This window comes from Anas acuta, chromosome 9 (genome assembly GCF_963932015.1).
Source record: "Anas acuta chromosome 9, bAnaAcu1.1, whole genome shotgun sequence".
Lineage (NCBI taxonomy): Eukaryota > Metazoa > Chordata > Aves > Anseriformes > Anatidae > Anas > Anas acuta.
This window is the reverse complement of record NC_088987.1, coordinates 9,117,665-9,144,431: the sequence shown is the minus strand read 5'-3', so window position 1 is coordinate 9,144,431 and position 26,767 is coordinate 9,117,665. Positions and strand designations below refer to the sequence as shown.

Genomic DNA, 26,767 nt, shown 5'->3' with positions numbered 1-26,767 from the left:
GCCGTTAAAATTCTTATTGCCTTTATTCTGCCCATTGCCTCACACAGTCCTGCCGGCCAGCACACACGCACGCACGCACACAACTCACGCACACTCACGCACGCTGGGAGCTCTCTCCCTCAGCTTGGAGGAACCGGGCTGCAGTGAAGAGTCAGAGGAAGGTGAGTGAGTCTTTTGGCAGCAATCACAGCGTGTGGCAGGAGCGGGGGGGGCGGCCGCGCCGGCGGCACCCGCTCCTTCTGCATAAAACAGGAGGCTGGGGGAGGCCAGGCCCCCCCCCTGCGCGGCTGCAGCCCCCCCGGCCCCGCTCCCCGGTCCCCCTCTCGCAGGAGCGCGGCTGCCGTGGGGCCGAGGGTCCCTGTGCAAACGTGCTGACGGCCTCACTCTGCAGTCCAGAGCCGGCCACGAGAACCAAGAGGGTAAGAGATGCGGAGCTGGGCACCTGGTCCCCCTCCCTCCCCTTTTCTGCTCCCTCTTTTTTTTTTTTTTTTTTTTTAATATATCTCTCTATTTTTTTTTTAATGTTTTTTTTTTTTTTTTTTTTTGCCTAACTCCCTGCATAGTAAAATCTCACGGGGTTCGGGTTCTGGCGTGCAAAGCCAAGAAGAAAGGGAGAGAAGCCTTCCCTTCGGACACGTTCCAGTGCAGACCCTCGTGCGGAGGGGCCGCGAGGGGGGGGGAGGAGATAAGTGATTGTCTGGGGCCGGGCAGCCCCGTCCCTGGTGTCGTCTCCACGCCGCGGGGGGCTCAGCCTCCCCCCGGCTGCCTCCATGCGGGGTCCGGGGTCGGGGAAGGCTTCGGACGCGTCTGACGGACTCAGCGGACGGGGTCAACAGTCTGTGGCCTCGGGGACGGGGGGACGGTGAGGACTCGGGGCGGGGAGAACAGGGTGAAAAGAAATCCAAGAAGCAGAACAACTCTTCAAACCGATGAGCACCGAGACAGGGCGGGAAGCGGGATGTGCCATCTCCGTCCCATAAATCCATCTTCAATATGAAGACTGCGTCGCTGCCTCGCCGCTCCAGGACACGGGACGAAAAGCCGGGCTCCCTCTCGGCACGGGTGCCTCCGATCCGGGGCAGGGCGGCCCGGCCCGGCCTGTCCCAGGCGAGCGTCCGAGGCAGAGGAGCGCCGCGGGAAGGGGGAATCGGGAAGCCGGGCTGCACCGCAAACTGAACCTGGTTGGCAGGTTCCCTCGGTCCGTTCCAATGCAGAGTCCCCTGCGGTCAAACCTGAACCGGGAGCGTCTGGTTCATCTGCAGCCTCATGTCCTGAATGCTGCTCAGGATCTTCTTCTGGTGCCCTGCTAGCGTCACCCCTATCCTCAGCAGGTCTCTGCAAAGAGAGGGTGAAGATTCAGCGACCTGGCAGGTCTGGATGCCGATTCCCAGAGCTTAACCCCCTTAGGGGCCCACCCCACACCCCAAATCTGCCCTCTGCAGCTGGGTGCCGGAGAGGCGAGCGCCCACGCAGCCCCCCGGAGCGGTGACTTACTCCGCCGTCATCTGTGCCACCAGGTCGAAGGAGGCAAAGCCGGCATTGACGAAGTTCTCCTTGTACCGTCCCATTTTGATGGCGTCCAGCCAGTCTCCCACGGTGGTGAAGGTGGTGTAATCCGGCACAGTGCGGTCCAGGAGCGGCTGGGAGACGCTGCGGGGGGACAGAGCCACGGGTCACGGAGGGATAAGAGGGACGCCGAGTCGTCCCTGGCAGCAGGGACCTCTCTGGTCCCTGCTCTCCCAACGCCTCCAGTCCCAGCCACCTGTGTTCCCCGGGATCTGGGACCCCACTGACCCAGACTGGACGCTGGCGATGACCTTGAGGCTGGCAGCGTTGCGGATCAGCTTGTCCAGCGTGTTGACGATCTGTGCAAATTTGGGCCGCAGGTTGCGGTCCCGCACCCAGCAGTCCAGCATCAGCTGGTGCAGCGCCGTGGGGCAGTCCATGGGGGGGGGCAGGCGGTAATCCTGCTCCACCGCGTTGATCACCTGCGGGGAGACACACACGGGGGTTGTGAGCCCCTCTCGGGTCCCTGCCGGGCACCCCCAGCTCCCCGATGGGCACTTACATCCTGGTTGGACATGTCCCAGTAGGGTCGCTCCCCGTAGGACATCACTTCCCACATGACGATGCCGTAGCTCCACACGTCGCTGGCCGAGGTGAACTTGCGGTAGGCGATGGCCTCAGGAGCCGTCCATCTGATCGGGATCTTGCCCCCCTGCACGGGCAGACAGCTCCCTTAGTTAGCACACACTTTGTGAGACCCCACACCCCCCCAAGCCCTGCAGCCTCCCGCGAGCATCCCACCCCGTACCAGGGAGCTGGTGTAGGTGGGGTCGGCCGGGTCGTCCTCCAGGAAGCGGGAGAGCCCGAAATCGGACACTTTGCAGACCAAGTTGCTGTTGACCAGGATGTTGCGGGCAGCCAGGTCGCGGTGCACGTAGTTCATCTCCGACAGGTACTTCATGCCCGCAGCGATGCCTCGCAGCATCCCCACCAGCTGGATGACCGTGAACTGCCCGTCGTTCAGCTACCCGGGGAGAGAACAGAGGGGTTTTCAGCACCCCAAATAGGATGGGGATGGATCCCCGTATGCTACCTATCCTGCCTAGCGTCATCCCTCTTCCCCGTGGTGCAATTTATCCCTGGAGATGCCACCACGACAACGCAGAGGGATGGAGAAGGGGAGCTGGGGGCTAGCACCCCCCAGCACGAGGCAGGAGATGCTCACCCGGAGGAAGGAGTCGAGCGCGCAGTTCTCCATGAACTCGGTGATGATCATGACGGGGCGGCTCTTGGTCACCACGCCCTCCAGGTGGATGATGTTGGGGTGGTCGAACTGCCCCATGATGCTGGCCTCGCTGAGGAAATCGCGCCGCTGCCGCTCCGTGTAGCCCACCTTCAGCGTCTTGATGGCCACGAAGATCTCGCGGCGGCCGGGCAGCTTCAGGCGCCCGCGGCACACCTCGCCGAACTCCCCTGCGGGTGGGAAGGGGACGAGGGGGCAGCAGGGTGAGCCGGAGGACCAGGGGACCGGCGGTGCTCTCAGCAGCCGCTGCGCCCAGCCCCGGGACTTGCCTGCTCCGATGACCTCCTCGATTTTGACGCAGGAGATGTCGATCTCTTTGGCAAACTCCCGGACTGCTTCGTTGGGGTCCTCGTAAGTGAAAGGGTCGATGTAGACCTTCATCCCCGGGGTGACTGCAAGGACAGAGGGCTCGTCACAGGGAGGGACACCACCCGGGTGACGTGCCACGCCAGCCTGGCACGGCACGGGACCTGAGGGAGGGCAGGCAGAGCCCCCGTGCTGGGCTGCCACTCACCGTACTGCTGCAGCTTCTCCGTGTACTCAGGATCTGTGCTGTTGCGCTGCTTCCTGCCCAAAGGAGACGAGAGGAGGTGTTCAGTAACCATCCCTTTCCTGATGGGGCAAAGACACGTGCTGCCAGCTTCCAAATCCCAGCACAGGCAACCGAAGCCAGAGAGAGCTTCCCCTCCGGCAGCCCGCGAGCAGAGCGACCTCTGCCTGAGGTGCGGTGGGAGAAGAGAGCCCGGCTGTGCTGAGAGAGGGCAGCAGGAGCCCGGGCAGAGCCCAGAGCTGGTGCTGGGAGGCAGAGACACACGGTCCTCCCGCGGGACCCCCGTGCAGCAGGTCCAGTCCTTCGCTGCGTGACTGGAGCTGCTGGAGCTCTGCCTGCAGGCGTGAGCAACCCCCAAAGCCGGCTGTGCAGCCCTGCTCCCTGCAAGGCCAGTACCTGAAGCAGACGATAGCGATGACGACCACGACGATGACGAAGAGCAGCCCCGCAGTGGCCGAGCCCACGATCAGAGGCAGCTCCTGGAAAGTCTTCCCGGTGGAGCCTGGGGGAGGGAGAGGCAGGAATCAAAGTCAGGCTGGGGAGGGAGCACTTTTGGGGGGCTGGGGGGCAGGAGGCAGCCCTGTCCCGGTCCCTACCGTCCTCTGCAGTCGTCTGGAACTCGGTGGGGAGGCTGTAGCGGCCGTACCCAGCCACCGTGCGTGCCCGCACCTGCACCATGTAGCGGGCGTTGGCCTTCAGCCCGTCCAGCCGCACCGAGTTCTTCTGGCTGGTGACAGTGTTGGCAATGCCATCGCTCTGGCCTTGCTGCAAGGGAGACACGGGGGTGTCACCGCTGCGTTCTGGCTCCCCTGTTGCTGCTCCCCTTCCCCAGACGCCAGCCAGAAGGAGCAGGGGGAAGGAGAGGCTGCTGTGCTTTACCTTCTCGGAGTACTTGATCTCGTAGTCGAGAATGATGCCGTTGGGTCTCTCCGGGGGAGTCCACGACAGCGTCATGCTGTTCCCCGTGCTGCTGTGCAGGTGCATGGTGGGCACGGCAGATGGGGCTGGGAAAAGAGGGAGAGAGGAATGAGGCTGTGCCGGCACCGGCACCCGCTCGGCAGCGCTGCAGCCAGGCCCACCCTGCCTGCCCTCAGCATCTCTGCAGCCCCAGCGAGCCCTCCTGTGCCCAGCTGCGTCCTCCCCCATCCCCGATCAGCACGGCTCCTGCTCTGATAACCCCAGCCAAAAGGCACTGAAAAACTTCAGGACCGTCTCTGGAAGGAGATGTGGTCTCAGCGCCTTGCAGCCAAGGCGATAAGGGAGCAAGGGACGCTCAGAGATGGCACCGAGGTGACGTTTCAACCCCTGCCTCGCTGCAAACTGGTCCGGGGAAGGGCTCTGGCAGCCCAAACCAAGGCTCCTTCCCCTCTTCCCCTTGCCAGGAGCCGCCTGCCCCACCCCACCGGTGAGACCCGTGAAATCAGATCAGAGCGCGGCGGCTGGAGATTACCAGCAGCACGCTGGAGCCGGGCCAGGGCGGGAGGAAGGAGGGATGGCAGAGCAGCCGGCTGCCTGCGAAGGTTGGGGCTGGTGCTGAGCCTTCCCAGGCCCACAGGGGAGAAATCTCATTTCCTTCCTCCTCCCTTCGCAGCAGGCGCAACATCTCTGGGGTGGGTCTGGGAGCTCCGCAGCTCTCCGCAGCATCTGCCAAGCCTGCCCTTCCCCGCCTGCACGCGCTCTGATCTCATCCCCTCCAGGGACGCACGTTCCAGCGGAGAGGAGAATTCACCCAGGGGATTAGAGGCAGGAGCGGAGAGCCGGCAGCACGGCAGCACCGCAGCTCCGGCGGCGACACTGACCTGCCTGGTTGGTGGTGATGTTGACGGAGGCGAAGTGCGGAGGGAAGGGGCTCTTGCTGGAGATGCCGTTCACCGCCTGGACCTCGAAGGTGTACTGGGTGTGGGCCATCAGGTTGCTGATGTAGATGCGGCGCTCGGTGAGGCCCAGCTGGCGCGGCACGAACTCCACGTTGTCGTCGCAGCGCGTGCAGAGGCGCCGCTCCACGCTGCACTTCTTGCAGATGACGTTGTAGAGCAGGTCGTCCCGCCCGCCCGCGTCCTGCGGCTCGCTCCACTCCAGCACCAGCGACGTCTCGTTCACGTTGGAGATGACGCTGCGGGGAGCCGACGGCACGCCTGGACGCATAAAGGGGGGGTCAGGGACGGCTGCCACGTGCCCCCCGCCCCGTCCCCGGCTCGCCTCCCCCCCGTTCCCCGGTGGGGCTCACTGGTGCAGGCGCTGTCGGCGGGGTCCGTGTCGGCGCGGAAGAAGCCGGTGCGGCACGTGCAGACCGTCGCTGCTCCCGAGGTCGTGCGGCTGTTGGGCGGGCAGGGGGAGCAGGGCCCCTCGCCCTGCTTGGATTTGAAGGTTCCCGGGCCGCAGGCTGCAGGAAGGGAAAGCAAATCTGTGTGAATGAAGGGCAGCCACTGCAGGACCCTCCCTTACCGCCCTGCATGATCTCCGGGTGGTGGCAGGAGGGCCACCGGCCATCAGCAGCAAATCCTGCTGCTGCCTGCACACCTCGCCTGCTCGTCCCTCCTCGCACAGGGACCGTGCCCAGGGGATGCTTTCCCAGGCTTACAGCGATCTCTGCATCCCAGGCTCACTGCAGGCCCCTTCTCCAAGCTCACTGCAGGTCCCGAGCCCACCAGGAGGGCAGGGAGTCGTGCCCCAGCCCCTCAGGATGAACAGGGCTGCTATGGGGAGCTGACACTGTCTGGTGCCAGCACAGCCGAGCTTGCCCAGGTCATAAATGGTGCCCTGGGACCCCCTGGCACAGGCACAGCTTTCCCCGTGCAGGAACACCCACCCCACACCCACCCCCTTTGTTTCCTCTCCCCATTTCCCACGGAGGGGCTCTGCCATGCACTTCTCCCCCTTCCCCAACTGGCTGCCGTGCCCAGCACCCCGACCCTGCCTGGGCAGCCCCCTCTGAGCCCCCCAGCCCCAAACACAGCCCCTCTGCCCCACGCCTCCACCTTGGCCACTTCAGCCACTTCTCAGCCCACGGCGGTGGCACCCCGAGGCCGGCTCCAGCGGCGTGTGGGGAGCGAGACGAACACATTCCTGCGGGCCGGCACCACCAGCCTCCTGCCCCATAAAGGAGCCGGGAGCCTGGATGCGGCCCCGCTCACTCCACGGGCACTCAGCCCTAACGAGGGGCACGTGAGGGGATTAGCGGCACTCCAGCTGAGCCGAGCAGCGTCGGGAAACCGCCCCCCGCCTCCACGCCGCCTCGTTTATCGCAGCCCTGCAACACCGTGGCCTGAAACCAGGCCAGCACGGGGCCTGCCTCCAGCCACGGGGGCTGCTCTGCACCGAGACCCCCCCTCTGCTCTGGCATCGCCCCCGTTTGGCTGGCACGGCACCCAGGGCACGTAGCCCTGCTGGCAGCCCTGTCCCCGAAGCGGCACCTCCTGTCCCGTGCCTGCCAGGTGACATCAGCCACAAACAAGAGGAGTTGCTTCACCTCGAGGCCTCTCCCGACACAGCGGAGGTTTCCTGGCAGCCCCACGCCGTGTTTGGGGCTCTCCCCGCTCTCCTGCTGCTGGACACCGTGGGGACAGGGGCTGGAAGCCCCCAGGAGGCTCCTGCTTGGGGCTGCCCGCACGGCTCAGCTCCTGCAGCTCCCTGACCTGAGCTCCCCCAGCCTTTGGGAATTAAAGTTTAGCCCGTCCTGAGTGTGCAGATAACGCCGCTGCGCTCCTCTGCTGGTGATGGAGAAGGAGCCAGGGCTCGTGTCCCCCCACCCCAACAGGCTGGGACGCAGAGGGCAGCTGCCCAAAGGTGCCGGAGCAGCCTCGGCACGCACAGACCCACCCCAGCCGCAGTCCCAGGCAGTTAAAACTGGGTGGATGCAGATTCACACATAAGGAACCAGATTGCTGAGGAATGAGAGATGACTGAAACCTCTTGGACAGGAACACTCTGGGCTCCGAGAGCTGCCAAACATGCTTGGGTTATGGACAGGAGCCCAGATCCATCAGGGACAAACCCCCCCTCCTGAAATAATGGGCTTGTTGCGGGGGATGAAACCGGAGCCACCAGCGTTTGCGTGAAGCCGGGGAGCCCGAGCCTCAGCCGGGGAGGGCGAGGTGTGCCTTCCTCTCTGCCTCCTCCTCCTCCTCCTCCTCCTCTCCTCGCCCTGGCTCCTGCGCCAAGGGAACAAAAAGCCACCATGGGAGCTCAGGGCAACACTGAGATGACACAAAGCAAGAGGTGAAGGCGGCTGCACGGCACCCTCGCTGCCACCCCGGCCAAGGAGGGGGCACAGCTCTGCCCCCACCCCGATTTAGGGCGAGGAAGAGCAGGAGAGGCACCGAGGCCCAGCTGCGCCGCGGCGCTGAGGCATCCAGCTCCGTTTAATAAATCAGAGCGTAAAGACCTCGGTGGCAGCGTGACAGCTCTCAGCCACATTTGAAGGCTGTAACCGAGCTGCAAGCTGATCCCAGGTCCCCGGCGGATAAGCCGCTGTGTCATCTCTGCTCTGCAAGAAGCTGCCCGCGCAGCCAGCGCCGAGGGAACCCGGCATCACCGGAGCAGGAGCGCGACCGCAGCCCCGGCCGGGCAGCCGGGCTCCCCTCTCCCCCTCCCTGAGCTTTTCCTGGTGATAAAAAAAATCAAACAACAATCCCCAGGCTCTGCACACAGATGGCATCGCCCGGCTCCAGGCTGCGGTCACCTCCGGGGAGAATGTGCCAGGGGCTGACAGGCGCAGGACAACAGGTCGGGGAACCGAGGCGGAGCGCCCAGGAGGGAGACACAGCCTGGAGTGACAGCCCGATGAAGGGCTGCAGCGGGGATTTACGGGGACACGGGGGGCACCCTTCCACGCCCACCCCACCCCAGAGAAGGAAGCCCAAAGGAGGGAGCTGCAAAACACTGAAATAAAGCCATCGGCGCAGCATCAGGGCGCCGTGATTCGCCCCGCACGCAGCCATCGGTTACGGGATGTGGGCAAGCGGCCCCGAACCTGGCACAGCAAGCAGCCCCAAAACCTGGTGCCCCCTCCCCATGGGGACACGAGGCACCAGCCCTGCTTTGCTGCAGCTCCCAGCAGCGAGGGAAAACTGCCCCGAGTTACCCTGTTTGAGGGCTCGGTGCTTTTCTACCCGTGTGATGCTGTTCCAGCCTGGGCAGCACCTTTCTGGCCGTTTCCCTCCCCGTAGGACCGAAGCAGAAAGCCTCACTCGAGTCGAGATAAATTAAACTGATCACATCCCTTTGTCCGGCAACCCTGTAATTTCTTCCAAGGCAGCAATCAGGTTTGCCTGGGCTGATCTGTGCGTTGTGAACCTACCCTGCTCACTCCCTTCGCGCTTTCGTAAGCGGCTGCAGATGGATTAGAGCCACGCGAGCAGCAGCCCAGCTCCAGCTCTCCTTCCGAGCCTCTTTTAAAAGGCACTTGATTTTGATTTTTTATTTTTTTCCGAATCACCCTTTGGGTGGAAATATTTTAGACGAGCGCAGTCCAAACGCCAACGGAGCGAAGTCGAAGGGCTGAGGAAGGGAAGAGCCCCTCGGGGTTCCAACAGTGGCATCCGAGGAACAGGCAGGAAACCAAAAATTCTTTTTTTTTTTTTTTTTTAAGGGAAAAAATTCCAAGAAGCGCCGCTGCCTCTCGAGCCGCGGCGGGTCAGCACGCAGGACGGCAGAGGCAGATTTCCTCGACCGTGTTACAAGCGAGCCATTGTGGAGCTGCCCGGCTCTGAAGCGCCAGCTCCAGCGCTGCCGCGCCGCCTTTGATCTGTAATCCCGGCCAATTAATAGAAGGCAGTTTCACTTCCTGGTTTTCGTGCAGCAACCCCGTGTTGCAATGCAAAGCTGCAAACAGTTGGCAAGGGGACTGCTGGCTTGGCATTTTTTTTTTTTTTTTAATTCACGGTGATGTTTCCATTAGTCACTGATTGCAAGGAAAAGGTATTTTTACAAAAGCCACGCTTTGGCCCCAGCCTGACCTGCTATCGCCTGCTGGCGGCACCCAAACACGCAGCGCCGGCCCCCAGCGCCTCCGCTGGGGGGAACCCAAAGGAAATGGCTTTGAGAGGAGCCCGGCGCCGTGCACAGGCTCTGTGGGACTGGGTTTTCAGTCTTAAGTCTGGATTTTCACCAGCCCTGATGCAGCGGGCAGTGCCAGGGAGCCCCATGGGGGTGCCGCGCGGGGGGCTCGCTGCTAGCGCAGGAGGAAGGCAGCAGCCAGCTCCCAAACCCTTCTGTGTCGGGGTGAAGGTGGCGTTGCATGGCCGTGCACCCCGGCACGGCCCCGATTTGGGGCGCAGCTCCCAAATGGGGTGCGGGGCGTGCGCGCCCGGCAGCGTTTTCGGGGAGGTGCCGGCGGCCGACCTGTTCTGCGCTCCCACGACAGGCACCACGACAGGGGAATCCCGACACCTGCCTGCATGAGGCGGGGAGCTCCTCACCAGCAAAAATCCGGCGTGATTTGGGTCGTCACGGAGCGAGCCCCCAGATGGGTGGGATGGCAGCGTGTCCCCCGGGCCCCCCGCCCCGGCCAGGAGCTCGCTCGTCTCCGTGCCGCGAGCGCTGCCTCCGCGCATCTCCGTGGCGAGGAGCGTGTGGGAAGCAGCACAACCCCCAGAAGGGCCGTGTGCTAATTAAATAAAGATAATGAGGCTGAGAATGAGATGCCAAATCAATGCTGTGGCAACTTCTGAGCAGAGCGCCAGATACCAGCCTTGCATATCGCATTACAAAGCGTGCCAAAGAAACTGCCTTCAGCCGGGCGGGATGAGCCCTCGGCTCCCGAGGGACCGGGATCCGAGCTGCATTGTAACAGGTCTGAATGCGAAGTCTAATCCTGGCGCTGGATGGAGATAAATAGGAGGAGGAGGAGGAGGAGGAGATCTTCAAAGGCCACGGCAAAGTCTGGGGAAAGGGGGGAGATTTACAACAGGGCTTATCCCATCGAAGCGGTAACGCAGCATTGTTATTTATTAAAATGCCATCTGGCACCTCGCGGCGCTCTTCACCCGCACGCCCGGGAGAGCTCCACAAAGCCGGGGGGCAGCGCCCCATGTCCCCCCCCGGGCAGGATGGGGACCGTGCCCCCCGGTGCTGTGACACGGCCCCTGCCTGCTGGGGTTATGGGGTCGGGCTCCGTCCCGCTCCCCGTGCGCACCAGCCCCTGGCGGGGGCATTCCTGCGGGGCGAGCTGCAGCAGCGTGGGGAGGGGGAAGAGCAGAAACGCGGCGAGGAGGCAGCCAACAAAGAGCAGAAAATGGAGCTGGGTTCTCTGAGCCCTTCCTCAGCTGTTTCCACTTAGAGCACACGATCATATGGCGGAAAATCTGATCGTACGAGCGCGGCGCGACTTTCCCAGAGCAACGTGGAGACACCGTTCCTACCCAGCGAAGGGTGCATGGGGACGTGCCCCTAGGGCTCAGCCTTCCCCACGCGGGGAGAGAAGCTGAGGCTCGGGGGAGAAAATAAAGGTGCTGCCCATGGGCTTGGAGGATGGAGGAAGGAGGAGGCGTGCTCGCAGTGCTGGGAGAGGCGCAGCGCCGGGCTCTGCTCCTCTTGGGGGGAGCAGGGAGGGGACACGGCCCCGGGCTCTGCGGCGATGCCCTGGATGTCACCCAGGGAGCCCTACAGCCCTGCCCCGAGCTGAAGCTGCTCTTCTGGACACCTCGCTTGTGAGCACAGTGGTTGTGGGCATGGCTTGGGCTAGAGCATCACCTCTGCAGAGCCTCTGCTGCCTTCCCCAAGCAGGGAACCACGAATGCTGGCATGGAAAAGCTGTCACCTCGAGCCCAAGCCCCTCTAGACGCAGGGAAACAGCCCTCACCCCTTGGTCTGCACGATCTCCCAGCCCAAGCGACACGGAAAGCAGCTCCCCAGGAGCGGGGACCCCAGCGCACAGCATGGCAGGAGCTGTGTTGGGACCAGCGGAGGCTCTGCTCTCCAGCAGCAGCCCGGCCAGCCGCTCCGGTCATGTATACATCCCGCATCCCATCGCCCCTGCCAAGAGCAGAGGGCTGGCGCCAAGGATCCCGTCATCGGCGAGCACAAAGCATCCAGCCTGGGGGCCCACCGCTCCCCGCGCGATGCCTCCAGCCCTGGGGAGCAGCGAGCGTCCCTCCTGCTGCCCAAACCACCCTCGGGCATCACCCTGCGTGCTGCAGGCAGCTCCCGAGGACAAAACCACCCCGAGCAAGCCCAACATCCACCCAGGCAGATTTTTCCTTTGCAACATCCCCCACGCGGGACAAAACAGCAACGCCAGCCCCTAAACCTCTGATGCCACCTCTCCACGGGCAGGATGCTCTCCCCTTTCCCTCTGAGGGGCTGCAGGAGCTCACGTTCTCTGCCTGTTTCCCTACACAGCTTGCTGGAAGCCTGCAGCGCTGGCAGGGTGCTCGCCTCTCCCGCAGCTCGCCCAGCGGGGCCCCGCTCGCCGCCGGGGTTCCTGAATGCCTCCGCACCGGCAGCGTGAAATCACGCCTGCCGGGAACAGCCCGGCCATCAGCACCTCGGTGCGCCGCGGGAGGGAGGGAGCGGAGCCCTTGGTCACCACAGCAGGGGTGAAAGAGGCTGCGAGCGATGTGTGGGGGCTGCAACGAGCAGGGTCCCTGCTGGCAGCCGTGCCCCTGAGTCCAGTGGACACAACCCGCAGCGCACAGGTCTCCGCAGCGAGCGGGTGCTGCCTGGCGTGGCACAGCAGACACCAAGTCCAAGTGCAGCAATCCTCTGAGACACCTCCCCATCGCCGCAGTGACCCTTGCTCCGTGCTCAGCGAGCTCCAAGCCTCCAAAACCAGACCTCGCTCAGCGCAGAGCTGCCTCCTCCATCAGCGCACGCCTACGAACGCAGCAGAAGGGCCAAGACGGAGCGATTCCCCCAGCACCGTGCACTCACCTTGGCACTGGGTGTCCTTCATGGTCGGCTCGTAGCCAGCAGCACACGTGCAGGCTCCCACGGGCACCATCCACTCGCCGTCGCCGTTGCAGTACAGCTTGAGGGGGACGGACACCTCCACCGCGTTGGGGATGCAGGTGCCCGGAGCGATGACCAGAGACGTGGGCTCAGCCCCCGTTAATGTCTCCGGGAAGATGGCAAAGCCAGCGATGGTGTTGGAGCATTTCTTGTAGAAAGCCCGCACGGAGATGAGGGACATGCAGGCCCCCAGGTCCTGGAAGGCCAGGTAAAAGCCGTTTTTGGAGAGGGGCCCAAAGCTGCGCACCTTGGTGTTCACGCGGCCCGACTCCAGCTTGGAGAAGCTCTCGTCCGGGGCAATTGTATCCACTTTGATATAGGGGTTCTCCATCCAGAAAGGGCTGCTCGCCGAGGCAGAATCCGTATCCGACTCGTAATAGAAGAGGTTGAAGGTCTCTTTGCAGGAGCCGGGGATGTTGGGGATGCTGTTGCAGTCCCGCACGGTGAACTTGAGCTCCACGTAGACGCGCTGGACGTCCTGGCGCTGGATGAACTTGGTGCGCAGCCAGTTGTTCTGGTTGGCCTCCCGCACGTTGCACACCTGGTACGTGCGGATGGGGTTCATGGCCTCGTCGTAGCCGCTCACCTCTTCCCACTGCAAGAGGGAGGCAGCGTGTCAGACCCCGAGCCGGGGACACCAGGAGAAGGGCACGGGGCAGGGCAGCAGCTAACGGGGTGCCGAGGGATCGCGGCGTACCCGTGCTTGGAGTCAGCGTGGGGCCACGAGTGCGTAATCCCACCAGGCAGGGGATGCACGGGAGAGGAGGGTGAAGGCACGGGGGAGCGACCCCGACCCCCCCAGGGCCGTGCCCTGTGGTTCCAGGGACCAGGTCCGGCTCCAGACTTACCCCCGTCTCCGGATGGGTTGTCCATGCCAACTCCGAGGTCACCCACTTCGTGTCCATCAGGGTCTCTGGAGGGAGAGGGAGGAAGGAGAGAAGTAATTGGAGCTGAAGGCCAAGATTTGAGGGGGAAAAAAAAACAAAACAAAACAAAAAAAAAAACAAAAAACAAAAAACGCAGGAGGAGTGGGGGAAGAAAGGAGCTGACATTTCTGCGGAAAACAGCGACTTGGGGGGTGAGACGTGGTGGGAGGAGGGGGAGCGGCACAGACAGGCTCCAGATTTCTGCTCTGCTGTCAGGAGCACAGGAAGAGCGAGGCGTCCCCGCGGAGGTGCAGGGCGAGGGGCGGCCAGGTGGCACGGGGACAGGCTGCCATCCCCGGCCCCTCTACGGCCGCCGAGCCCCCCACCTCCCCGGCCCCCCGTCCGCGCCCTCCCCCTGCGCTTTGGCAGGGCTCGTATTTACTGTGGCTGGGGTTGAAAGGGCCCGTTCCCATGACAGGGCGGTGCGGGCCAGGCAGGTTTATCCAGAGGAGGAGGGACTGGCAGGCTGCTCTCCCAGAGACGCCCCACATCACTCATTTTACAAGAGGGGAGAAGAATTTGACCGTCTGGCCAACATTCCTGGAGCAGACTACAAGACAAACCACCCCGACAGCATTCCCCAAACAGCCCCAGCCCCAGCCTTGGGGGAGCGAGACGCTTGTCTGGGAAGAGCTGCAATTGCAGGCAGCTGTCGCTAATCCCAGGCAGAGCCGCGCGGCTCCGAGCTGAGCACCGGGCACAAAAACGGGGGGAAAAAACGCAATGACAGGGAACCACACCGTGCCGGGGGCTGCTGCTGATGGTCCCCTGCCTGCTTCACCACCCTGCTGCATCCGGGGTGGGATGGGGTCCTGCTCTGCCGTGGGATGCTGGCTCTGCTACCCTGCACCCAGGATGGCCCCGTGGGTTGTTTGGCACATTTGGGGTCCTCTTGTGCCCATGGGGAGCCTCAGGTGAAGGGGTTGCAAGCACCAGGCAAAGCCCAAGCTGGGTAGCAGCCCCCTGCAGACCCTCCTCAAAGGATATCCAGCAGGACCAGCTCCAAAACCTCTCCCCTCCCTTCGCACCCCAACCCCGAGGGCTGTCCGTCTGTCCGTCCCTCACCCCTTCTGCCCCGGAGATGAAGGGCACGGAGCCACAGCTCCCCGAGCGCGGCTCGCTCCCGGCAGCCAGGCACAGTCATCCCGGGCGCCGTGGCTCAGCCCCGGGAGCCAAGGGGCAATTTCAGCCTCTTTCCTTCCACCTCAGGAAAAGCACCGGCTGACCCAGCCAAGGAGGAAGCGCGGAGGAGGAAGGAAACGTTCGCACATTACAGGGTTTCAGATGAAGCCCTGCTGGAGGTAAACACCTTCCTTCCCAGTCCCACCCCGGGGACACCAGCCAGCGCCGCCTGGCCTGGCACCCACGGACGCGCCAGGAGCTGGCACGCAGCCCTGAAGCAGCGGGGCAGGGGACACGAGTGCCACCGCGGCACGGATACACAAGGCCCCTCGGGGACACACAAGGCCCCTCGGGGACACACGGGCTCTCCACCCCACTCTTTGCCCAAATCAGAGGGGCAGCCACAGACCCGGGCAGGCTGCCACGCTCCCCGGAGCCCCCGTGCCGTGCCAAGGTGGCCACGGTGGCTCCTGGCGAGGGCAGCCCACGCAGGAGACGGGAGAGGGGGCTGCGGAGCAGGGCCACCCGCACCTCTCCGAGGCACGGCCCCGCGCGCCAGCTGCCCTAATAAGGGCACAGCGGTGCTGCGCGGGGGCCAGGCACGCAGCGCCGGAGCGGAGCCAAGCGCGTGCTCGGCGTTGACAGCACGGGGCTGCCAAGTCCCGGAGCGGAGACCCAGGGCTGTAACGGGGCGCGGGGTACGGCCGGCCACGGGGGTCCTGCGGGCAGCCTGGTCCCGAAGTAGCAGCCTTAAATCTGCCCCCCGGTGCGTGGGAAAGCCCTGCGTGCCCTGCAGCCTCCGTGCCCAAGGCAGCGCCCTGCGGCACCCGAGGATGGGGTGCAGCAGCCGGCGGTCCCCTCCGGCAGTGCCCTTCCCCGCCAGCACCGGCCTGGGGTAGGCGCAGGGCTTGGCCGCGCTGCACCCTAATTTGGCAGCTTCTACCCCTCTGACCAACGAGGAGGGGAAAGAAAACAAGAGAGCTGAGCCGGCCCCGCTGGCGCGAGAGCTGCGTAAACCACACAGAGAGAGAGAGAGAGAGCGGGGAGGGAAAAATCATAAAAATAAAAATCACCGGGCAACGCAGCTAAAGGAAACGGGACCCGGCGCGGAGGGCGGCGAGGCTTTCCTGCAGCTGCAGGAGCGCTCGGGGCCGGCCGGGGTCAGCGGTCGTCCCCAGCCTCCCCTCGCAGCCTGCCGAGCGTGAAGGTCGCAGCCGGCCGGCCCCGAGGGCTGCGGCACTGCCCGGGGCTGGCGGCCACCCGCTGAGCCCAGCCGGCCGCAGCCGAGCTGCAGAGAGCGCGCGGTGCCCTCGGAGCTGCCCCAAGGATTTCTCGCCAGAGCGGCACCGGGCTCGTGTCCTTTCTCCAGCAAGCGCCAGGCTGTGCTGCGCGCTGGGCCCCTGCTAAAGGAACAGGTCTGCACCCAGGGTTGGGGTGAGGGGGAAATTGGGGAGCGCCGGCGGCTCGCTCCCACCCGTGCGCGGTGCCAGAGGTGGGACTGGAGGTTTGCAGGTGCTTTGGAGAGACGTGAACAGCGTCATGGGCAGCGGAGCCGTGAGTCAAAGCCTCCCAAAGCCCGCACACCGAGGAGAGAGCCTGGTTTCATTAGTCAACGGGAAATTGGCTCCCAATTTTACCCAGCGTTGGGAAGTCACCCTAAGGCCTGCTTTATCACCCCTGTCTGCAGTGCTGGGAAGGTGTCCTCTCCTTACCTCCGGCCAGACCAAGGCAAGGAGCTCGGATGGAGACCGAGCCCTGCTCTATTTTGGCAAGCACAGCAATCCCCAGCCGCCCCCACACACCAGCAGGATTTCCACGGCAGGGACGGATCCAGGAGCCGGGAAAGAGCCTCACTTCTCAGATGGGGCCACGAGCACGGCTCTGGCTGCCTCCTCCCCGCCCTGCAAAGCTTCCTCCTACGCACACCGCGAGCTGCAAAGTGCAGGGGTCCCAGCCCCTGCTCTGCCATCCCCTTTTGTGGGGTCCCCGGCAGCTCGCGGGGCACGGGGAGCCCTGGCGTGGGCCCATCTGGAGACTGGGACCTCCTCCCACGCAGGGGCCCAGGAATGCTGCGTGCACGCTCCGCGGCCAGCCAAACGCTCCAGCTCCCCCCCAGAAGAGGCCCAGGGAGCCCGTCCCGCGCTGCTCGGCGGCAGACACGCGCAGCGGCCGCGGTGGGGTCTGCGCTCAGCCCTGGCTGAGCCAGAAGGGAAAAATTCTTTCAAGATGAAGCCGCTGGGGAAGGCTCGAGGAGCGTCTCCACCGACCGGCTCCGATTTAAGCGCTCTTCCCTTTGAACAGCGGGGACCGCCGGCTTTATCAGGATGCGCTGGCAGGGTACGACGCCAGCTCCTCGCCCCAACGGGAAGGGGGAGAAGGCAGCCAGCGCGGTCCCGAGCATCCTGAAAGAAGGCAAGGGAGGAAAGTTAGTAAAGACGCCCACGCAGCCCTGCTGCAAACAGAGGAACCTGTTCTGCAACGCCGCTGCGCTCCCTGGGAGCCACGCGCACCAGCGCGCCCGGCCCGCGGGAGCCGAGCCCCGGCAGCCGGGCTGGGCCACCCTGTCCTGTCCCATCCCGTCCCGTCCCATCCCATCTCGTCCTGTCCCATCCCATCCCATCACCTAGCGCCACGGCGGCTCCGTCGGGGCACTGGGGCAGCGCCTGCCTCTCCCTGGCCGTCAGGAGGAGAGGTGGCTGCTTGGGGATCCGCTCGCAGCCTCGCCTCGGTGCCTGCTAGTCAAGCAGCCACCAAAAGGGGCATCTCCCCGACATTTTAATTTCCTCCTCAGTTTCGAGATGATTACGGCGGGAGCGGGCGGCCTTGTGCACTCCCCATTCAAGCACCTATCGGCACAATTAATCCCGGCACCGTTCTAAGCAGCGGCACAAAGGGCCTTTGGTGCAGGGCCCTTTATCTGGGAACAAAGAGCTGCCTGTGGGAGAGAACCTGAGGTTGCACTTTTCCCGCTGACGAGTGCTTCACGTACACAAAAGGGGAGCCACACAGAGCGCCGGGCGTTGGGTCAGCCCACGTGGGGAGACCCCGCGACACCTTTCCCACAGCAACTTTTCCTCCAGGAGGGTCCCGGCTTCTCCCTGGCCCCAGCCAGACCCCGCAAAACCCTCCTCCTCCTCTTCCTCCCAAGCAGGGGACGGCCCCGGGGACACCCCCAGCAGAAGCTTTGGGCACAGGCTCGAGGAGCCCAGTGGAGGAGCCTGCAGACGCTGTCTGCCAGCTCCCTCTGCAGCACCGCCGGCACACAGCACAGCCCGCGAGGGACATCCCAGCTCCCCTGGGGACCCCCAGGCTCCCACCCCGGCGTCCAGCACGGGGCCGGGGGCCACGCAGGGTCCCCACCCTCGGCTCTGGGGCTGGGGTGGCGCGGCTCAGCCCAAGGGAAGGGCAGGAGCGCTCCCTATCGCCGCCCACGCTGGGAACCTGTCCTCACACCGAGCAGGGCGCCTGCTCCCTGGTGCTGTGGAGCAGGGGGGATGTGGGGATGCTTTGGGGACGCTTTGGGGACGTCCCCCCCCAGCCCCAATCCTAGGGGACGCAGGGCTCCGGCTGCCCGCACCCACCAACGCGCGCTCACCCCAGGTCCGGGGCGAGCCAACGAGCTGGGAACAAAGCGAAGAGAGGAGGGAAAGAAAAAAAAAAAAAAAAAAAGTGGGGCCTGTATCACAGCTGTGGCCCTTCGTGCCAAGGGCGTTTGGCCCATCATCAAAGGGGATCGGATTTGCTGAGGCAAATGATGACACATCCACTTCAAGCGGGGCAGGTTCTGCCTGCTGCTGGAGGCGAGCCACCGGAGTGAAGAAGTACTGTGGGCACTTAATAATAGACTCATTATTTCTGCATTATGGCAGGGCCCAGAGGCCCCAACTGAGATTAAGGCCCCTTTGTACACACCACACACACACGCACAAGGGCAGGCAGTCCCTGCCCCGGCCCGGCCCGGCTGAGGACGGGCAGCACCGCCGGTCCTGGGGCCCGAGCACCCTGCAGAGCCCGGGGATGCACCGAGGCCACGTCCTCCCCCTCCATTTCCCAACCCTGCACCGGGATGTAACCACCTCACCGGGGAAGATGGCCCCGTGGCTCTGAGCCATCATCCGGCTGCATCTTCCTCGTTTCCCCCCCCAGTTCCCCAATGACCCCGATGCCCCACACCGACAGGACGGGCAGAGCCAGCCCCAGGATGAGTGCAGTGAAACAGAGGGGGCCGGGAGCGCTGCCTCCATCCAGCCCTGCCCCATCAGCCACCCGCTGACTGGCTGAAGAGGGTTTTCCGGCCGCGTGCTCCTCGCCAGGAGCTGTTTCCTGATGGCCGGGAGACAGACTGAAGCATGTGAGAGGGGACAGGTGCCAGCTCTGCAACTGCGAGCAGCAGATCAAGTGGCAGCGCCCGGGACGCGGGGAGGGACAGGCGTCCACGCACCGGGTCGAGCCGGGCAGGGCAGATTTCTGCCACCGCAGGAGCGTGGCCGTGCCAAGCTGGGCTGCGACACCGGCTGGCACGCAGCGTGCACCCCCTACAAATCACGGTGGCTGCAGCACGTTTTCTCTTTTTTTCCTTTTTTTTTTTGCAGCAGGACAGCAGGTCCCTGCCCTGCAGCCGCATGCCGAGCACTCAGCTGCGCCCTGGCCGCGTGCAGCCCGAGCCCTGCCAGGTCCTGCTGCCAGCCCCCAATTCCCTCTGAACGGCCACGCTGACGCCGGGAGAGGACGCGAGCCAGCTGCCCGAGTCCAGCCCTGCGCTGCAATTACAGTGCTATTAATACCGCGGGGATTTCGGATGTCACAGCCCCGTGCGCCATGCCGGGGTCAGCTTCGCCGGGGCGAGCTGCCATCCCTGCCCACGTGGTGCTCGCGCCCCGGCGCTCGCTGCTCTTCCTCTCCTCCAGGAAAAGCCAAATTCGCTCTGCTGAGCCACGGGAAAAACAGACCCCACTGATAAGCCCCCAGAGACCCCGCTAGCCTTGCGATGACTGCCACCCGCTTGGGATGGACACAGGGAGGGGACGCTCTCCACAGTGCCCTGCCACCAGCTCCCGTGGGACAAGCAGTGCGGCATCAGCCGTGCCAGGTCAGCAGGAGCCGTGTGGGCCAGGAGGCAGGGGAGATTTATAGGTCGGTGTCCCCAGCAGGAGCAGCCGTGCAGCCGCCCTCCACTGCCACAGAAATAACTCATCGGATCCGGAGACGCCAGACCTGTTCGAGCCGCGAATGCTATTAACCAGGATGTAGGCAGCAAACCGGCCCACAAACCTGCCACCCGCCTTTCCAGGCCCTGCAAAGAGAGGGGAAACGTCGCCACGGCTTCGCAGGGCAGGTGTCCACCCCCACGGGGTGGCTACGGATGGATGCAGAGCCCCAAAACCCCCGGGGAAGGCGGGCACCAGTCCCGGCGTGGGTCTGCCTCCACGAGGCAACCGCGTGCAGCAGGCTGCGATCCGAAAACGCCTCTCTTTTTTTTTCCCCCCAGCTCTGTTTTTTCCAGGTTGTACTTTTGGAAGGAGGCCAGGGAAGGAGTAATGATATTTAAAAAACACCCCCTCCCCAAAAAAGGTTACTCGCTGCACATACAAAGGTTCGCCCCACAGACGGGGCGGCTTGGCTGCCAAGCTGCATCCCATCCAGGCAGCGCGGAGCAGGGGTTTCTGCCAAGATTTCCCTCCTCTCTCCTGCCTGGGGCAGTTACCCAAATCTCCACGCTGCTCTCCGCTCGCTTCCTCGAGCACAGAGCCCATCTGGAACTGCTTAAACCCAAATATCCTCCCCCCCCCCTTCTCTGCCTCCCCCACCCCCAAAGTCAGATTCTTCCAGAGTTAAAACAAGCACAGAGTCAGGAGGGGGTGCCGGGCCGGGCTGACTCGCTCCTTCATTTCAGTTTAATTTCTGGGGAACTAGAATAAATCTGTTCCTGGCGATCGTTCAAGCCCTGCACATTTTTCTCATTAATAAAAAAAAAAAAAAAAAAAGGCCTTGGATCGCACGCCGTGTGTGCGTGCATGCCGCGCGCCCCCTCCCCACTCGCCCAGCCCGCGGGGTCCCTCCTGTGCCCCAGCCCTCGCTGGGCAAGCACCGAGGCACCCTGGGGACAAGCGGGACAACACGGGGGTGGCCGGTGTCCCCTCCCCGGGATAGTTTTTTGGGCAGCTCTGTAGAGGGGCCCTGGTGATGGCCCCACCTCAGAGAGGAACCGGGAGGCCCAAATTGTTGTGCAGCTGCTGCCAGGCAGGGAAGCCCTTGGGGATGGCTCCCCTGGGGCAGGCAAGGGACCAAGGATTGGGGAAGGGGGGGTATCCTGCTGCCTCCCTTATTTCAGCCCCCCCCTAAAGCATCGCAGCCCCTGCTGGGCCCCCCGCGCCCAGGGCATTCCTGGGGAGGGGGCTGGGAAACAGGTGTTTGTCAACAGCTCCCGCCACATGCGTGAGAAACACCAGGCCACGTCTAGCCCCGCCGCTTAGCAACACACACACAAAAAAAATTTAAAAATAAAATAAAACAGCAACCCCCCCTCCCCGGACAACCCCCTCCCCGGCCGCCACGTGCTGGCACGCGTGCGGGGAGCGGGGCCGGCGCTCGGCTGTGCTGCGGGGCTGCTGCCTCTGCCCAAGATGGCTCCCCCGTCCTCCTCCTCCTCACAGGGGCGGCCATGCGGAGCCGCGGCGGGCTCGCTCCCCTCCTGCCTCGCTGAGGGGAAACCAGGCTCCAAGAAATGGGCTGTGGCCCCATAAGCTGGGACCTCCGCAGGGAGGAAGGGGACGGAGCCCCCGAGCTCAGCCCCGCAAGGCTTTGGTGGCCCCACGAGGCTTGGAGAAGGGTGGGCAATGGTGGGAGCTGAGGGAGGCAGGAGGAGGCCTGGAGAAGGCCCGGCCGCCCTACAAAATGGCTCCTGCCTCGCCCCGGGGCTGCTGGCGGGGTCTGTGGGGCTCTGCTCATGAAGGAGGATGGTCCACGCCTGCCACCAGCCCCGCCGGCCTCAGCTGGCACCGCCACGGGGCGAGCCCAGCCCGAGCCCGGGACTGGGTTTTGAGCAACAATAATGACGATGATATACATAAAACAACAACAACAAAAAACAAAACCCAAATGAGGCCGTCCCGCCAGGGTGGGAACGTCCCTGCAGAAAGTCTCCTGGCCTTCAAGATAGCAGCCTGTCCCCAGGGGCCATGACCGCTCCCGCGTGGGGTTTGGCGGCTGCGGCGGGGTCCCTGCACGGCGGCTCCCTCCTCCCCAAAACACGGCTTGGGAACGTGCCCGCTCCCCGAGCCATGCCAGCTCCTCGTGGCTTTGATCTCGGGGAGGCACATGGCGATGGCAGCCAGCGGCTCTCCCAAGACTCATAGGGACGAGGACGGGGACTGGCACCCACCCCGCTGCTTCCCCCGGCCGGCAAAAAAGGGGGGACCCCGGTGCGGGGCGGCCCCAGCACCCTTCCCCCAGTGCGGCTCCCAGGCGGAGACGCTGGATCCCGACAAACCAGTTTGACTCAGCACAACAGGAACAGCTACAATTTTAAAAACATGCAAGTCTGTGATTCAGATTGCTCGGGCTGTTTTAATTAAACGCCAAGCTCCCCTCCACTCCAGCGAGCAGCAGCAAACGGCTCACGGAAAGAAAATGCAACCAACTGGTTTCCCCGAATATCTCTCGCAGTAAGTCATCACAACAAAACAGGGAGTTTCGGTTCATTCCTTCAAAACCAGAGGCCGCTATTCCCAATCGCGGAGCCCAGGCAGACGCGGCCCCGGAGCTGCGGCCGGGCGCTCGCCGCCTCCAGCCCGCGGCAGGGCTGCGTGCCGAGGAGAGGCACGGACAATGCCCGGCTGCAGAGCCCCGGCTGCGAGTTCCCCCTCTCCCCGACCGGCCGCATGCTCTGCGTGACACAAAGGAAAGCCCTTCTTCTCCTCCCCGCCTCGAGCGCGGCCGGGGCGGGCTCCCACAAACGAGAGCTTTTTTTTTGGTGAGGAACGGGAGATTTAATGAATCCGGCGAGCGCAACGGAGCCCCGCAACCTGCTTTCCCCTCGCAGCCCTACCCTGAGCATCAATAAAACAGCAGGGCTAGCTTCCCCGAATCACCCCGCCGAGAAACAAGCTGTTTCGGTGAAAAGTAGTTAAACAAAAAGCGAGATCTCCCCGCCAAGGAAATACCTGGTGGCTCCAGCACCGGGGGCAGCTGAGCAGCACGGCACCCGGCGCGTGGTCAGCCCGGGTAACACTTGGCAGGAGCCTGGGAGCAGGGAAGGGATGGCGCCAGATGAGGAAAAGCTCTATAAATCCTCCTGATTTGGGTATTTCGCTAAAGCCTGAGTTAGATCAGTGCTGCACGCAGCAAGACGCTGCCTCTGCTCTGGGGCTGATGGAGGAGTGCGTGGACAAACCCCAGAGAGGCTGCTCAGGCAGCAGAGGGGCACAGAGTTTGTTCCTCCCAGTGCCGGTCCCAGCCCACCCAAACCCCCCATGGGGACAGAGCCACCCGGTGCTGCCCAGCTCCCTCTTTTCAAGGCGTTTCAAGGCCCAAGGTTTTAACCCAGATGGATGGCAAGAGCCTCGAACACAGCACTCGCCCCGCGCTGGGGCTCCCCAAGGGGCCTCGGCTCCCGCAGCCCTGCCAGGCCAAACTCTGCTCCTCGGCTCCAGTCCCTGCACCGGAGAAAGGATCCGCTGTTGCCCCCGGACAGAGCATTCCTTCTGCAGCCGGCCCGGGGACTGCTGAACCGGAGAAGAAAAACACATTGTGACTTCAAACAAACCCAGCGCACTTACAGGATCTGGAGAGAAACCATTTTCTCCTCGGCAGCACAAAGCCCTCACTGAGCCGCTGCCGAGCGCGGCTCCCCCCCACCCCCGTGGGGCCTTGTAAAGAAACCCAACGCCGCGCCGTGCCCCCGAGGACGGGAGCTGATCCAGCCCCGGAGCCGCCAGGACCCTGCCCTCGCAGCCGGGCACCGGCCGCACACCCAGCCCGTCACCCCCTCGGAGGGGACGGCGAAGCGGCCGGATCCGGGGGCCGCCGGCTGCCGTCGCCTGGAGGACGTGAGCGCAGATTTATGGCCTCGCCAGATTTATGATCAGCACTAAAATACCCGGCCGAACGTGCACGCTGGATTTACAGGGACCGCTCGAACGCTCCGGTGCCTGTCGGGAAGCAGCGGTGCGAGCGGCCAGGAGCTCGCTGACCCCAGCACCAACAGTGGCTTCCTAAAAACAGCGGGGACAGGAACCTCAGCAACTTTCCCTCTAGGGAAAGAGAGCAAAGGGAAAACGGGAGGAGAAAAAAAAAAAAGGAAAAAAGAAAACAAAAAAAAAGTCCCATGGGAATCAGGGCCAGCCCCCAAAACACCGTGCGGTGCCAGCCAGGCCCCGAAGCGTTCCCCCGTGCTGGCACGGCGCTGGGCCCCGACCTCCTCAGGCACCGCGTTTGTTCCCTGACCCCTTCGCACGCTCGGGAAGCCAAGAAAACCCGGCGGCTCCTCGGCACGAGCTGTTTGTTTTCTCTCCATCCGGCTCTTCGCGCCAGTTCACGCCCGGGCGGCGGGGGAGAGGCCGGGCCCCAGCCTCCCCAGGGAGCAGCGGGACAGCCCTGGCCGATGCTCGCGGTGCCCTGCCACGCCGCCACCGCCGCCTTCCTGCCCCCTTCCCAAAGCGGGGGCGGCGAGCGGGTGGGCGAGGGGCTGCCCAGGGGCCGGGGGCACGCCGGGGCGCCCTCCTCGCCCACACCTTCATCCTCCTCATCCTCCCGTCCTGCTGCCTCCCGGCACGGTGGTGCCCGAGCTGGCGTTGGCAGCGTCCGTGCCAGGCTGGCTTCTCCCTCCCCTGCGCTCCCGGAGCGAGCAGGCCACGAATCCCAGCTCGTTTTTCCTACGGCGTACAAAGGAGGATGTTTTTTTTTTTTTTTTTTCCTTTTTTTTTTTTTCCCACCCCTTTGCCAAAATAAAGAGAGAAAAGAAAATAAAAATCAAATCCACTGGGTAGAGAGGGAAGGGGGGGGGGGGGGTGGAAGGAAAAGCAACACCCGTAAAGAGCCACCCCCAAAGTTTGTAGGGAGCCCAGCCCTGGGGGGCTCGCTGCCCCGAAATGGCAGCGGGGCAGGGGTCCCCCGCTCGCAGCAGCCCCCCAAACCCCTACCCAAAGATCGCAGCGGGTGAGGCGCAGCCCGAAGCCGCCTCCGAGCAGACAAAAGCGGGGTCCCCCCACCGCTGGGGCAGCCGGGCAGCTCCGGGGCTCGCCGCCGAACCGCGGAATTCTCCTTCCCGGAGGATTTTTTTATAATTATTATTATTTTTTTCTCCTCTCCTTTCCCTTCCCGGCCCGGGGCCTCCCTCAGCCCCCACCCCGCCACCTCCGGAGCTTGTGTTACCGGACACGGCGCAGACTTCGTGCCCAGCCAAACCCCCCCCCGGGGCCCCCTCCTCCGCCCCGGGACCCCGGAGCGGGGCTGTGCAGGGCCCCGGGGGCCAACCGGGACCTCAACCCGCGGCTGGGGACCAAGGAACCGCCTTGATCCCGAGCTCTGGGCAGGGCAGGGGGGGTTCCCCCTTCCTCCCCCGGCTCCGGTAGGGATGCGCCACGCGTGGCCGCTCTCCCCGGTAGCCCCACGGCGGAGCCCGCGGGGTTAAACCGGCTACCGGGGGAAGGGATGGAGCCGGACACGGCGGCTCACGGCCACTCCTCCGGCGGCCCCGGCTCTTTTGGCAGGCTGAATTTTCCAGCCCTCCGCTTCGCGGCGAGAAAACCGGGGGAAGGCGAAACGAGCGGGCAGGGCTCGGCGGGGCGTTCACTCTGGAACCTACCGAGGGCGGCGGAGCTGGGAGGGGGGCTGGGAGCGGGGCTGCGGCGGCGGCAGCGAGCTCCGGGCGGGGACCTCGAAGCCGGAGCCGAGCGGAGGCGGCTCGGGGAAACCGAACGAGCCCGGGGGCACCCCGGGGGGGGGTCCCGGTACTCACCCTCGAGGGCTCGGCGGCCGGCGGGGAGCAGCAGGAGCAGCAGCAGGAGGGGGAGCAGCGGCGGCGGCGGCGGGGGGGCCCCCGGGCGGGCGGCAGCGGCAGCGGCGGCCATGGCGGGGGGCGGTGCGGGCGGCCCCGCCGGGCAGTCCCGAGCTCGGCGCCACGCGGGGCTCCTCTCGCCGCCGCGCCACGATCGCGCTCTGGCGCCGCCGCCGCCGCCGCCGCCGCTCAGCCGCGAGGGGCGGAGCCCGGCCGCCAATCAGCGCCCGCCCCTAGCAACACGGCGGCCCTGGCGACGCCGAGCGCGGCGCTCATTGGCTGGAAGGGGGAGGGTGGGCGGGGCCCGGCGGAAAGATGAATTGGAAGGGGTGGGAACGGAGCGAGGCCACGCCCACTGCCCCGCCCCCTGGCCACGCCCACCCCAGCGCGGGAGGTGCAGGGCGGGGAGCGCGCCCCACCCAGCGGCCGCGCGCGGAACTGGTCCTTAAAGGGGCCGCGGCCCTGGAACCAGGGGGGCTGCTCCGAGCCCCCCGTGCGGGGCAGGGCGCGGGGTGGCGGCACTGCGGGTACCCGGGCACCCCCGGTGGCCTGTACCGCCGTCCCGTCCCGTCCGTCCCGTCCCACGTACCCCATTCCATCCATCCCATCCCATCCCATCCCATCCCATCCCATCCCACATACCCCATCCCATCCATCCCATTCTATCCCATCCCACATACCCTATTCCATCCATCCCATCCCATCCCATCCTAACCCAACCCATCCCACCCCATTCCATCCATCCATCCATCCATCCATCCATCCATCCATCCATCCATCCCATCCCATCCCATCCCATGTACCTCATCCATCCCATCCCATGTACCCTATCCCATCCCATCTCACCCTACCCCATCCCATTCATCCCATCCCATTCATCCCATCCCATCCCATCCCATCCCATCCCATCCCATCCCATCCCATCCCATCCCAAACCATCTATCCCATCCCATCCCAACCCAACCCATCCCATACCACTCCACCCTATGACCCCCTTCTGACCCCATCCCATCCCCATCACCCCGTGACTCCCACCGCAGTGACACAGCTCGCTCTTGGGGTCCTGGCCAGGGTGACAACACACACAGAGGACCCTGCCGGGATCCCCCATTTTCCACCTGTTTTCCCCCTTCCCCACCTCCCATGGGAAGCAGTTCCCCTGCTGACAGCCACAGGGAGGTTTTGGGGTCCTGTGCAGGGTTGCGACCTGTCCTGGCCCTCAGTGCTGCCTTGCAGAGAGGGAGAATTCACCACGAGGGGCTGCTTGGGGTTGGGGGACCACAAGGATGCGGGGCTGGACCTCTTGGGATGTGCTGCAGCCACCCCAACACCGCTGGGGCTGCTCGGTGAGGGCAGGAGCGGGGCCCCTGCCACCTGTATGACCCCTCCTCGGATGCTCAGCGGTGCCCAAGTCC

At 64.6% G+C, this 26,767-nt stretch overlaps 1 protein-coding gene across 4 annotated transcripts; it reads right to left on the bottom strand.

Annotated features, from left to right (window-relative positions):
- Positions 1-4: 4 nt before the first annotated feature.
- EPHB3 (EPH receptor B3) lies at positions 5-25,523 on the bottom strand. Of its 4 annotated transcripts, none has more exons than XM_068691785.1 (16): positions 25,314-25,523; positions 13,157-13,221; positions 12,231-12,903; positions 5,587-5,742; positions 5,159-5,494; positions 4,239-4,363; positions 3,956-4,124; positions 3,756-3,861; positions 3,324-3,421; positions 3,079-3,201; positions 2,732-2,979; positions 2,315-2,530; positions 2,069-2,218; positions 1,763-1,988; positions 1,495-1,650; positions 5-1,335 (listed from the first exon to the last, which is right to left on the bottom strand). In XM_068691785.1, the coding sequence occupies exons 1-15, from the start codon at positions 25,423-25,425 to the stop codon at positions 1,502-1,504; spliced, it is 2,952 nt and encodes a 983-aa protein (XP_068547886.1). In that variant the 5' UTR covers positions 25,426-25,523; the 3' UTR covers positions 5-1,335; positions 1,495-1,501. The 4 variants fall into 4 exon arrangements, with proteins under 4 accessions (XP_068547886.1, XP_068547884.1, XP_068547885.1 ...); XM_068691783.1 differs by having other exon boundaries at positions 1,795-1,988; positions 25,314-25,521; XM_068691784.1 differs by having other exon boundaries at positions 1,795-1,988; positions 3,324-3,376; positions 25,314-25,520.
- Between the last annotated feature and the right edge of the window lie 1,244 nt (positions 25,524-26,767).

Coding starts and splice junctions, on each gene's coding strand:
- EPHB3 (XM_068691783.1), bottom strand. CDS start 25,425: ATGGCCGCCGCTGCCGCTGCCGCCCGCCCGGGGGCCCCCCCGCCGCCG. Junction 13,222..25,313: donor CGGCCGCCGAGCCCTCGAGG/GTGAGTACCGGG, acceptor CTCTCCCTCCAG/AGACCCTGATGGACACGAAG. Junction 4,364..5,158: donor CATCACCACCAACCAGGCAG/GTCAGTGTCGCC, acceptor CTCTTTTCCCAG/CCCCATCTGCCGTGCCCACC.